This window comes from Anomaloglossus baeobatrachus, chromosome 8, assembly GCF_048569485.1.
Source record: "Anomaloglossus baeobatrachus isolate aAnoBae1 chromosome 8, aAnoBae1.hap1, whole genome shotgun sequence".
Lineage (NCBI taxonomy): Eukaryota > Metazoa > Chordata > Amphibia > Anura > Aromobatidae > Anomaloglossus > Anomaloglossus baeobatrachus.
Window position 1 is genome coordinate 134,324,089 of NC_134360.1, and position 14,079 is coordinate 134,338,167.

A 14,079-nucleotide genomic window follows, 5' to 3' on the forward strand; every position below is an offset into this window, starting at 1 on the left:
AAATTTGCCCAGATAATTTTGATCTGGAGATGTGAGGTTGACTCAGACAAGCACCAAAATCAAAGTACAAAAAGAGTATATTTTATTAAGCATCACAAAAGGTGCAAGGAGATGGAAACTACATATAATAATACATATAGTAAAATAAACCGGACAAACGACAGATGAGGGTGAAAGAAATTTCCACACATCTTCCCAATTAATACAGCCAAATAAAGCCAATAAAGTATGTTAGTGCCAAAAATTAAATATGCCTTCCCAGGTACAAAAGGTATTCACCCATAAGGTAACCTTACAGTGCCTCCCAACAGGGATGTTACTAATTATTAGATAGGGACCAAACTGGGGGAACATCCAGTGTCATGGTGCATCAGATTATAAAAGCAGTACATACATTCCAGAGCTCACCTAGTGGTTACCAAAAGGCCAGGGTAGGTGAGGGAAAAGAAAGTCCCTACACATGTTTCGCGTGTTACCACTTTCTAGGGGGACCATGAATTGTCAGGACTTGTGAAAAGTGCCAGAATTGTCCCACCTAATGAATGCAACAATTCTTGGCAGCTGCAGGGTCTATTTTTAGGGTGGTGGGCTGAATAACTATGGGCCTCCCCAACCTAAGAATACCAGCCCCCAGCTGTTGGCTTTATCATGGCTGGGTATCAAAATGGGGTGGGGGGGAGACTGCATGATAGTTTTTTAAATTATTTATTTAAATAATTTAAAAAAGCGAATCCAAACAGTTGCATGGAGTTCCTTGAGAACTGTGTTCGGGATCTGTGTATGAACACTACCGTGTTTTTCCAAAAATAAGACCTCCCCCAAAAATAAGTCCTAGCAGGGATTTTCAGCATTTTCGGCGCAAGTCTTAAATATAAGCCTTCCACCGAAAATAAGCCCTAGTCGTGGATCAAAAATGAAGTGTCCGTGCAGCTAAAAAAGTTAAAGATACTGCAGGAAACTTCATTATACACAGCGGGCATATCATACTTCCCAGACACCGAGCAGAGGACCTGCAGTGATCGTACACCCGCACACATCAGATCTCACACACACACACACACACACACACACACAATCATATCTCACACACAATCAGATCTCACACACACAATCAGATCTCACACACACAATCAGATCTCACACACACAATCAGATCTCACACACACAGCAGATCTCACACACAAACATCCGATCTCACATACAAACAGCAGATCGCACACACAATCAGATCGCACACATAAACATCGGATCACACGCAAACATCAAATCACACACACAAACATCGGATCACACACATCGGATCGCATACATACTCACCACATCCAGAGACACCGATCTCTTCTCGCCGGCAGAATCCTAAGAGGCAGTGCGGTGGAGCGCAAGGATCTGAAGAGCAGGACCTGGGGCTGGACACGTGACTTCCTCACATCATTCCCTGCGGCCGGTTGCGCTGGATATGATGTGATGTGTGCGCTTGTGTGTGCGATCTGCTGTGTATGTGTGCGTGTGTGTGCGATCGGCTGTATGTGATCTGCTGTGTGTGCGCGCATGCGATAGGCTGTGTGTGTGTGTGCGATCGGCTGTGTGTGTGTGTGTCAGCGCGTCAGCCAGCAGCAGGGGAGGACTGCATGCAGCACCCACCGGAGATCACAGGAGGACCTGGTAGCCATGCAGATGTCAGGGTCTGGTGAGTATGAGTCTCCTGGGAAGTGGGGGGTCTGCTTTTTGGGGGGTAAACCCAACTGCTTCTCCAAGAATAAGACCTTTTCCAAAAATAAGCCCTAGTGCTTTTTTTGGAGGTCAAAAAAAATATAAGACAGTGTCTTATTTTTGGAAAAACATTCTAGGTATCTGGTACAGACCCTGAATTTTACAGTTCGGTTTGCCCATCACTATCAGTGACCTTCACTTGGGAAACAACCTAATATCACACTGAGCTATTAGGAAATTGAGAACAGTTTGCAATTTTTAGTATACAGGAAGAAAAAAAATGTAAACACCAGGAGCAAAACACCAACAATACAGTAACATCACAAGACAAGACTCTGCACAACTAATCATATGCTACATTATTGCAGGTCACATTTATGTATGAGATAGCCAAGATGACTGTCTACAAACTGAATGTAGTATCATGCTCAAAGATGTAGTGGATGGGCAGATATGGATTCTGAAAGTCAAAAGTTCAAAACATTGTTACCCTTTTGCTTGTCAGTGTATGTCACAACATTTTATACTATTGGGCGGTGAAAAAAGAATAATTACATTTTTAGCACTACCAATTTTCACAAAGGGAATACGCAAAAAAGAGTCCCAAAATGAATAGCAAAATTTCTCCTAAATTTGGCAATATCTCACATGTGCAATACTGTTTAGTCACACTTCATGGCTTGGGAGGGAAAGAGTGCCATTTGATTTTTGGAGCACAGATTTTCCTAAAATGGTTTGCAAACTCCATTTGCAAGGCCCCCAAGTGCCAGAACAACAAACATTCTTAGCTAAACATTTTAGAATTTGAGCCCCTCTGTGAATTCATTCATGGGTGTAGGGACGAGTTTGTCTTTGGAAAATACCCATGGAGTCAAACAGTGAATGTTGTAGAATTGAAAATTGCAAATAAGCACATTGTAATGCCTGTACATTGTGCCCAGCTTGTGCTTCTGGAGACACACATCACGTAAATTAAGTGGGCTTCCTCACTACAACAATGCCAAACATATGGACGTTAACTGTGGTTTAGACATGTTGCACCTCTGAGGTATCAGGTGCCACAAAATGTGACCTGTGAAAACCCAAACCCCAGAATATCCGTGCCAGTCAACACACCAGCACCCTCAGGCCACAAACATAACCCCAATTCCAGACTGCGAGACTGCCTAGCAACAGGTAAAAGGAATGGGCACTTATTGGCTAATTGCCACCCAATCTGTAGGGAGAAATCCAGTAAGGGGAGGGGCGAGTTGTCTGTTGGGAAGTTGGCGGGAGGAATTGAAGAGGAGAAGCGAACGAGAGAGGAGAGTTGTAAGTGAGAAGAGTGAGGAGTTAGGAGTGAGAGAGTGAGGAATGAAGTAAAGAAGGAAAGGTGTAAAGACCTAAAGTAAGAACGGGACGCTGTAAAGGAGAAAAGGACTGTGGAGTAAGGAACCGGGACTCCAGGAACCGTGGGTTACCTGGGGAAGTAAAATACTCCAGGAACCGTGGGGCGCCTGTGGAAGTACGGAACCAAGGCTCACAGGACTCAGCACTAGGCGGGGTGCAGACTCTAGGACAGTGGGACACATTATGGTCAACTGTTAAATCTGCCAGGTGAGGGGATCTCTAGGGTCCCTCACCAACCAAAGAGTCTGAAGCATCAGCAGCAAAGTGGGGACCTGGGATCAGGGACACCCATTAAATAGTCCAGGCTGCCTGCAATAGGACCAAGGGGCTCCCTCAGAAGCTCTAAGCCATGGGAGCCCAATACCAACAAGTGTGCACGGAGGATAGCTACCCCAGGTCACAGCTGGCACGGAGAACAAGGGGAGCGGGAACACATGAAACTGGCACCAGCGGGTCCAGGTACCAAGCCAAAAAAAAAAAGGCAAGTTGAAACTGCAATACCGGCATGGACTGTTTCCTCCTCGCCTCCGTACAGATACTCTGACTGTTCCCTACTATAGCCCCCTCATCATCCACTTTTGGGGCCTAGCCCTGCTTGCGGAGGGCCAAAAACACCTAAGCTGAATTACTACACCAGCCCCAGCAGGACCCTGCAGCGGCGGCTTCAATAACCTGGCCGCACACCGCAAGTGGCGTAATTGAAAACTCTTATTTTTATGATCTTTTATTTTTTTCCCATTTTGACCCCTTTTATCGGAGCGACCCCCAGGGTCACGGAACCGGGCATCGGCCGCGACCACAACTGTTCCCACCTGCGCACCACATGCCCAGGACCAAGTACCCCACAGCTCTGGGACATCACAGACACATTGTGGTGCTCAGAAGTGAGGAAGGGCATTTAGATTTGGGAGCACAGATTTTGCTGGTTTTATTTTTGGGAGGGCCATAGTGCTTGTCCAGAGCCTTTGTGCTGCCATTAACATGGAAGTCATGTTATGTCAGAAGACACACCTGAGCAGGGACTTGTTTGTTTGTAGGTTGAGTTGAATGCTATTGGCTGCAACTAGGGGTTGCAGAACATTTTGGATCAGTCCACATTTATCCTGGGCTGTATGCTATGTATAAAAGGATTTTTATCTACATCTAGGAAATACGTGATTTAGGTGAAACCCCCGATTCACTATAATGAGGCAGCAGAGTTACTTTGGACTACAAATGGCCTTTGTTCAGCGTTCTTCGTACTTTCAAAAGGTGAACAAAACTGTTGAAGATCGCATTTTTGTACATGCCAGACCTCTGCTTCATTACAGTGAGTTTTTCATTGGAAATTTTGTCTGATTCACGATTTTCACAGATTTACATGTAAAGCCCAGTGTAAGTGCTCAGTGTAGATCACAGGATAAATATGAGCCGAGCTTTACTGCGATCTTTGATAGACAAATCAACAGCAGTTGCAGAATTGGCTTTATGACTATTTTTTATGGTGTTCACTTTGTGGTTTAGTGATTAGATGGCTTTATTCCTCAGGTCAGTACGAATAAAGCGATGCCAGATTTATATTTTATTTTTACGTTTGGCTACTATCTTACAAAAAATGCTTTATTACAGAATAAAGATTTTTTGCATCTCTGAAATTTGAAGGAAATAGTTTTTTTTTATGTTTTTGCCATCAGTCATCTTAAAACTTGTTTCTTGAGGGATGAGATGGAGTTTTTATTGGTACCATTTTGGGCCACATAACATTTTTAGATTTCTTTCTGTTCCACTTTTTGTGAGGTAGAATCACGAATAAACAGCAATTGTGTAACAGTTTTTTGTTTATTTTTTTAATGCCAGTTATCGTGTCATAAAAGTGATGAAACAGCTTCATTTTTTGGGTCAGGACAATTACAGTATTACCACATATTTATATTGGGTTGTTTTTTTCATATTTTGCTGCTTTTTCACCATAAAATCAATTTTATAGAAAAAAGAATTGTTCATGCTATAGCTATGGCTTTTTTACTTCTCTGCTGATGGAGCTGTATGGTAGCTTGTTTTTTGTGGGACAAGATGTTGTTTTCTGCGATACCATTTTGACTTACATGCAACTTTTTTATTATGTTTTATTCCACTTTTTTTGCCGATATGATGATGCAGGTTTTTTTTTTTTTACGATGCTCAGTGAAGGGGTTAACCAGTGTTACAGTTTTATAGATCAGATTATACACAGCGATACAAAATATGTACTTTTTTATTTATTTAATTTTTTTGTTTTACATCTATATACCGGTATGTATTTATTGGTATCATTTTTTTTTCCATTTTTTTTTAATTTTTACTTTTTGTAACTTTTTAAAAAATGTTTTACATAGACCCTCTCTGGAACATTAACTTTTATTACATTGATCGCTAGTATAATCCATTGCAATACACTTCTTTTGCACTGACAGAAACTTCTGAGACCATGCACCTGGCATTGTCTCAGAGGCTTGCTGTAGCTGGGTGACCCGGGTGTCGTCATGATAACCTCAGGTTGCCATCAGGGGGTTCCGATCACTTTGGAGAGGGAGTGCACTTCTTCTCCCTGCCTCTAAATGCTTTGCTTGCTATTAACCACAGCATTTAGGGGGTTTAACATCCAGACTCAGCTGTCATGTAAGCCGAGCTCCCTGAGGCGATCGCATGGGCACAACTCCTTCGCCTGTATAATCACCATGATGTACCCCATGCATCATGGTTGGGAACCCCTTCCCAACCATGACACACAGGGTATATCATTTGTCAGGAAGGGGTTAAAGTGTGACAGTTCTTTACTGAAAAAAGAACTCAAAGCAAGCTTTTAAGACTACTTAGGTTTATTCATCGAGCATGGTATAAAGGATCTGAAGAAACAGAAATATAACTACTAAAAACTTAGAAGTCTCGAAAGCTTGCTTTGTGACATTATTTTATTATTATTAGCCATTAAATTGGATAATAACAACTAAATTATTATTTCATTTTCCCACTGAGAGCAATTTTTTTTCAAATGGCACACACGGTACCAAACCAATTTTTTTTTTAACTAAATGGAGGATACCAGAATGTACCGTACATTTACAGAACTAAAAGATCTTCCGGCACAACTGGATAGGGAGTTATTTACTGAACATTCATGTGAAAACCTAATAAATAAAATAATTTTATCAGTGAAAAAAGTTGCTGTTTTCAAGCTATAATTAATGTTATCTATTACAAAAACTCTTCCACATGTAATTAAATTATTAAAAAATGTTAGTATATTATGTAATACTGCCAAGGATGTAACAAAAGTACTGTGGGCCCTCGGGCACATTTTTTGTACAAAGACCTCCACTCATCAGGATTTTTTGGGATGAATGGCCCAGTTGCATTGCTTGTGCCTATAAATATAAAGGGAACCAATCACCAGGATTTTCCTACATAACCTAAAGCCAGTGCTATAGTGGCACTATTAGGCTGATTCTATACATACCTGTAGTGGTCAGCTCAGATGTATAGGTTTTGAAATCCAAAAAATTAAAGTTTTTAATGTGACCAGAAGAAACGGGGCCTCAGCCAACAAAGCTGGATACCAGGTCACATGGGTATGATCTCACAGGTCCTGCAACAAAGTGAATGAATTGTATAATACTTATGCTAATTCTAACAGAGGGAAGGGATAACTATAAATATATGATATGGTCCAGTGCAAATGCCACTCAACAAGCAGCTAATTTTATAAACTTTACTTTTTGGGATTTTAAAACCTAAACATCCCAACTGACCACTGCAGGTCTGTAGAGAATCAGCCGGATAGTGACAGTATAGCACTGGCTTTAGGTTATATACACGAAAACCCTGGTGATTGGTTCCCTTTAAGTTGTACATAATTGTGTGCCTACAAAGTTTGAGCTTGCTGCATAGTAATGCTCCTCTCCCTCCACCACAGGGCCCATTACTCCTCAAACATAGTTAAGAATCCCACCTACCATCAATCCCACCACCAATCCACTTATAAAGAAGAGAGGCTCTGCAGCATGCATGCAGGCAGCACTTCAATCTCTAGCAGCCTCAGGCTGTGCTCCGCACAAACGCTGCACTCTGGAACTATGTGACATCGCCAAACAGCATTTCACTTCATTTCTGTTTGAGAGTAATGTAACTACCTTTGAAAAATTTAATATGTCCCTGCCATTTGCCACAGAATCAAAATTATGTGGTGAAGCCTTCCAGGGCTACATCATCAAAAGGGTATGCTGTTGTTCATGAAAGTTCTGTGGATCTGTCTGTTATTGGTATTCAAGAAGGTTTATTATTTATTAGCTACTGTATGTCATCAAATCAAGGGTCGGACCGACTCCTGTATCAGGATAAATAAAAATGAGACCAACATGAAAAGGCAGCAGCAGCATCAGACTCACTCAGAAGTGTAGTGAAAATATTGGGTAGTAATATCACATAGATCCAGACTTCAGCATTCATGTGGAACACATGCCAAGGCTACTACAGGGTTAAGCACTGCCTACTTGTCACGTGAGTGCAGGCGCAGTCTCTTCTTCTCTTACAGTCTCTCTTCTTGCAGTAGTCTGTCCCTTCAGTATGGGCCTGTTAGGGGTAGCATCTTTTGCCATCGCGGTTGTTACGCCCCTGAATACTGCCTGGTCATACCTTGACATGACTTTCCATTGGCCATGAGTTGATAACCAGATGGACACACACACTGGTAACTTCCTAGAACATTTCTACATTCATGTTGGCATACATCTTGATTGTCACATTCATTAATGTCTAAGAGGAAGAAAACAAATTGGTGAGATGCTTATTAGATTAAAGCAACATTATAATGCAGACATGAAATAAAGATCTCAATCTGGATATGACTTACCTACACAAGACTTCCCGGGACCCTCAGATCTGAACCCTCGTGGGCAAACACAGACATAACTACCATGTGTGTTTTCACAGATTTGATTATTTTTGCACCGATGTGCAGCCTCTCTGCACTCATTAATATCTAAAACAAAAGAAAAAAGGGACTTTTAGATGCAACCCTAAATATTAGTATTTAGTGTCTATGGCAAAACCACATGCATAGACTTATATTTATGAGTCTGCAGCATTATTTTTCCTTGTAAATCTAACATGAGAAATAAACCTCACTGACCTACAGCCAAATTGGTTCAGAAATAAAGAATTGAACTTATAGGGGTATTCCCATCTTCGGGATCCAATCCCAATACATAGTAGGTGTAAAAATAATACTAGCAAATACCTCCAATCTCCAATTATTAATGTAGTATTTTTCTCCTGATATAGCCATATCTATTACCTTATGTGCAAGGCATTGTAGCTTGGGTATCTATTGTTACGACTAGTGATGGGCGAGCACCAAAATGCTCAGGTGTGCGTTACTCGAATCAAGCAAATCAAAATGCTTGGGTGCTTGTCTCAAGTAACGAGTATAATGGAAGTCAATGGGAAACTCCAGCATTTTTCCAGCAGACCCTCTGTGGAAGCCTGGTTGGCAATAAAATTTTTGAAATGGATAGAAAAAGTGCTGAAATGGAATGGAAACAGCATGGGGAAATACCTGTACACATCTGTGACTCCAAGGTTTTTGCAGAGAACAATGTTGCCAGAGTATTATGCCACTTGTATGGACTGACAATAAAACATATCAAACTGAAAATAGCATGGATTTTACAGAAAACAATGTTAGGGCTCATGCGCACGTAACTGCTGATTATTCTGCAGTGATTTGACAGCACATGTGCACTTCAAATCGCTGCAGAATGAATGCAGTATATTTGTTAAAAAAAGCCGATTTCATGCGCTCGGGATGCTGCCCCCACCATAGATAGAGTGGGAGCTGCATCCAGAACGCACAAATAATTGACATGCTGCTTTTTTGAACGCACGGTTTTGGGTCAAAATTTTAGCACCCAAATCGCTGCATTAACTAGAGAGAGAAACTGCTTTCTCCACTCAGGCTATGTTCACTTGTAGCTTTTTTTCCTGTGTTTTTGTACTTATTGCTTTCAATGGTGAAAAAATGCTGCAACAATGCTGCAACAATGCTGCAAAAATGCTGAAAGCATTGATAAGCGCCTTCTTTAAAAACTGTAGCAGTTTTCCATTTCAAGCAGGAAAAAAAAAACAATCGTGTATCAGAGATTTCTCAGGTTTTTCCCATTAGTAAGGAGTGGGACTCCTAGACTGGTGAAGTCTATGTCACACTAGGTGTGGGGAAGTACCAAGTCAATGGCAAAAGGGAAGGTAAACCCTGTGTTTAGAGACAAGGAAGATGGTGACCCATTACCAAACCTATTGCTGGCCCCTGGCTTCCCTTGTAGCGCCCAGAGAAGGGGGTACTTGGTCCCGGGCGGTAACAAATTGGAATGTCACTCTGGTGGCCATTGCCCGGTCTCGTGCTCTGGGTCCTTTTTGTTAATGGGGGGTATTTACAGGAGAGATAAGAGTTTTTGTCATGTGATGCCACCTGCGGGTTGTAGTTAATGATGGAGAACCGCCGCTGCTCAATGTGGGTTCTCGCAGGGCTGGTGGTAGTGGCAGCTGTGATGGTAGGCCCTCCACAGGTAGGGGCTGAGCCTGGGAGTTGTAGAGGGGCAATAATGGAGACCACACTAGGTTGTCTTTAACAGTCTCTACTCACTGTGGACCCAGGGGTTGCTGGCTCAGGTCCCCAGAGGACCAGTGCCAATGTAATGACCCAGGTTGCTCTGTCCCCGGCACTCTCTGTAGATTGAGTCACCATAGCGTGGAGTGTTTGGGGACCCCGACTGTCCCTGGTGGGGTACAGTCTCCTTTTCCGTACGGCGAACAGTGCGGACTCTGCAAGGAGGTAAGTGTCCGAACCCCGATCCTTGTTTACTGCTGATGCCCCCGGATTATTTGGTTTGGTGAAGTCCGTGGAGGTGTCCTCACCGGGCAGGTATTTGCCAAACAGTCTAAAACTTGCGCTTGACCTAGGGCCCTGTGCCCGTGCGTGCTCCAGTCCCAGCGGTATCTCGAGTTTTTATAGATGTGGCAGCTCAAACTGTAAAACTTGCACTCATCCAAAGGTATCAAAAAATGTTTCCAATCATGATTCTAGTGTAACACATGATATCAAACAGTACATCAATTGCAATAAGAAAAATACCGTTTATTTATTGGAATGTACTGAATGCAATCTTAAATACGTAAGCTGTAGTATACGCCCGCTTAAGAAGCGATTTTCAGAGCATGTCACTGACATTGTCTCATTAACTCCGTGCACCAATCTATCTTCTATAGCACGACATTTTATTAATCCTCATGATGGATCCACTTCTACCCTTAAAATTTCAGGTATTGAAAGGGTGTTTTTCTTGCACCCGTGGTGGTAACCATAGGAGAAAACTGTTAAATTGCGAAGCGTTTTGAATATTTAACTTAGGCACATGTTCTCCTTATGGATTTAATTCACAACGAGAGATCATGTATTATTATTAACCATCCTCATATTGGGGGGCTGCAATACGAAGACAGGTTATTAAACTTGGGGTTATTTAGTCTGGAAAAACGAAGGCTTAGGGGAGATCTAATCACAATGTATAAATATATGAGGGGACAGTACAGAGACCTTTCCAAAGATCTATTTACACCTAGGCCTGCGACTGGAACACGGGGGCATCCGCTACGTCTTGAGGAAAGAAGGTTTAATCATAATCACAGACGAGGATTCTTTACTGTACGAGCAGTGAGACTATGGAATTCTCTGCCGCATGATGTTGTAATGAGTGATTCACTACTAACATTTAAGCAGAGCCTGGATGCCTTTCTTGAAAAATTTAATATAACCAGTTATGTATATTAGATTTTATGACAGGGTATCGATCCAGGGAACTAGTCTGATTGCCGGATGTGGAGTCAGGAAGGAAATTTTTTCCCCATTGGAACTTGTTTGCCACATTGGGGTTTTTTGCCTTCCTCTGGATCAACATGTTAGGCTACGGGTTGAACTAGATGGACTTAGAGTCTCCCTTCAACCTTAAAACTATGATACTATGATGATATGATGATATTGAGACTTTTTCTCCTTCCCCTTTTTTATTTTTTTTTTTTTTAATGTTTTTTATATTTTTTACACACATACATACATACATACATATATATATATTTTTTTTAATTTTCGCTGCAAAATCGGTTGCATTTATATTTGAATCATAGATATAACAGGGTGTCTCATGTTATGGGACTCCAGTTAACTCATGGAGCCAGAAATAAGGGGGTCTTTACTATATCTAATATATGTATATATCATGTGACTATGGCCTCCGACACACATCCGTGCTGCCAGTACGTTTGCCATTTTTTGCACGCCCCAGCGGCACGGATACACGTACACCAATGCTACCCTATGGTAGTAGGCACACATGTAAAACCGCACGGAACGTGTGTCCGTGTGCGTTTGTACGTGTGTGCGTTTTTCTACACGCTGACATGTCCACGTTTTCTCCGGCAGCACGGGTGTCACACACGGATGTAGTGTGGATGCAGTCCCGTGTGACACGCGCCGGAGAAAACACACGTGTCAGTGAAAAAAAACCCAAAACATTTACTCACCTTCTCCAGCCCTCCTGTCTCTGCCGCTGCTGCCACTTGCTGCCGACCGCCGCTCATTATGCTCATTTAATATTCACTTCACTGCGGCGGAAGCAGCAGCAGTGAGGAGTCGGCAGGGCTGGAGACCGAAGATCAGCACCACGGACAGCAGCGCGGACCACGTGAGTATGCAAATTACCAGTTCTACGTGTGCTATCGCTGTGCTGAGACACATACTTACCACACGCAACACGCAGGGTAAATACGTGTCTCGCGGCATGTGCGTGTTTTTAACGGAAGTGTGTTTCAGGCCTATAATGGTGTTCCATTCGAATGTTTATTTTGTTGTTGGTATATAATATACAAAATTGATTCACAATTTATTATTACTATTTAATGATCAATGCATTATACTTTGTATTTTTACACATTTTGTAAAGCCTTTACGGGTATTATACTGGCACAGCTTGGTAATAATTTCCCCTTCATTTGGGATTATTTGATTATACCACCTGTGTCATTCATCCCCTAAAGGTTAAAAGTGAGCCATTATTAAGCATAAGCCATATGCTCTGACAAAGGACATCTTGTCTGAAACGTGTTGCATTTCTAATTGCTCTTAATATTTTGGATCAAGTCCTGTACTTTGGATTTTAATTTTTGGAATAAAAGAAATTGATTTTATGCATTTGGAAGCTGGAGATCTTTTCTATTTCAATGTAGTGCCCCAGGTTGCTCTGTCCCCGGCACACTCTGTAGATTGAGTTCCCGTAGCGTAAAGCGTTTGGGGACCCCGACTGTCCCTTGTGAGGTACACAGTCTCCTTCTCGGTACGGCGGACAGTGCGGACCCTGCGGGGAGGTATCCCCGATCCTACTTTACTGCTGATGCCCTCGGATTATTTGGTTCGGTTAAGTCCGTGGAGGTGTCCTCACCGGGCAGGTATTTGTCTATACCTTGCGCTTGACTTAGGGCCCTGTGCCTCGTATATGCTCCGGTCCCAGCGGTAGCTCAGAGACTCGTTCCCATGGCGACCATCCCCTTACGTGGTTAACCCTCTATGCCCAGTGTGAAGAGGAGAACTAGGATTATTTTTTGGTGGAAAAGGCACTGGTACTCTAAATCCCAGTGGGTAGGTCCTGCATCCCCAGGAGGATGCAGTTCCCTGTAGTGCCCTGAGGGTCTTAGGAGCGCTACACCCTCAATACACAGGGGAAAGAAAATAAATAACTTATCGTCAGATGACTCAGGGAGAGGAACTGCAACAACAACAAAGTTTCTCCAGATGAATATAAGCCAACTGCTTGCACTCTAGATTTGTAAAGGGTTGTTAAACCTATCACCAGCAAAGAGCAAGGGGAATGAGAGAATTTAAAGTCACAAAGAGAAGTGCTGATGATTATCAGCTGGAAAGGTGTGGAACTCCACAGGGTCCAAAAGAGAAAGGGGTTGACCCCAAGCAGGGAAAAAGGGATAGTCAGAAAGCAGCTTGTATAGCCAAGCTCTTCAGCCTTCTAGAGCAGGACACTACAGTACTGTCTGTCAAGCATGACACACCCATGACAGTATTTCCGTTTTATGAGTGGTCTCCGGACACTCAAGATCAGGTTTATCTAGATGGAAAGCATGAATTGAACAAACCAACCTTGTGGCATTCACATCCAATGCTGGAACCCACATCCTTTCTTCTAGACCATATCCCCTCCAGTGCACTAAGTGTTGAAGGGAATGACATAAAAAACATGAATCAACAATCTTAACTATTTGAAACTTTAAATTACCATTTATCATGACGGCGCCGGAAGAAAGGGGGATGGCTCCAAAGGTACCACATACTTTTTGAGCAATGACCTGTGGAACACATTGTAGATCCTAAAAGACTGAGTTAACACCAGACGAAATGCTACTAGGTTAATTACGGCAGTTACTTTATAGGGACTAATAAACCTAGGTCCCAGCTTCAACACAATATTCCTGGTAGACAACCACATAGAGTCATTCACACTTAGGTCCTGAGCTTACAAGCATTTTTTGTCAGCCATACGTTTGTATCTGTTTCCCATCAGCTTCAAATTACTTTGAACCCCTTGCCATACAGAAGGGAGCGATAAGGCAAAAAAGTTATTCCTCAGTGACTCAGGAGGACCCTCTACCACTAAAAGTACCAAATTACGGATGAAAACCGCATGCATCAAAGAGTGATGACTTGCCAGTAGATTCCTGGTGACAAATGAAAAAGGGAGAAATCCGGGTCCTCCATAGATAAAATTTCTTTTTTAATTTAATCCATAAAATATGGGTAGGGCGGAATATAACAATTCATATGCATTTCGGGCTGATGTCCTTGTTCACTGAATATACCCAAACATGAATGAACACACATTTAAAAACAAAGAATCACCCCAGTCAGAA

At 42.3% G+C, this 14,079-nt stretch overlaps 1 protein-coding gene across 1 annotated transcript in view; it reads right to left on the reverse strand.

Moving 5' to 3' along the window:
• HMCN1 (hemicentin 1) overlaps positions 1-14,079 on the reverse strand; it is a 921,797-nt gene that overhangs the window by 41,363 nt on the left and 866,355 nt on the right. The window contains exons 103-104 of the mRNA XM_075322013.1: positions 7,967-8,095; positions 7,750-7,869 (exon numbers count right to left, since the gene is read on the reverse strand). Of these exons, the coding sequence (XP_075178128.1) occupies positions 7,750-7,869; positions 7,967-8,095 (249 nt within the window). The remainder of the gene's footprint in view (positions 1-7,749; positions 7,870-7,966; positions 8,096-14,079) is intronic.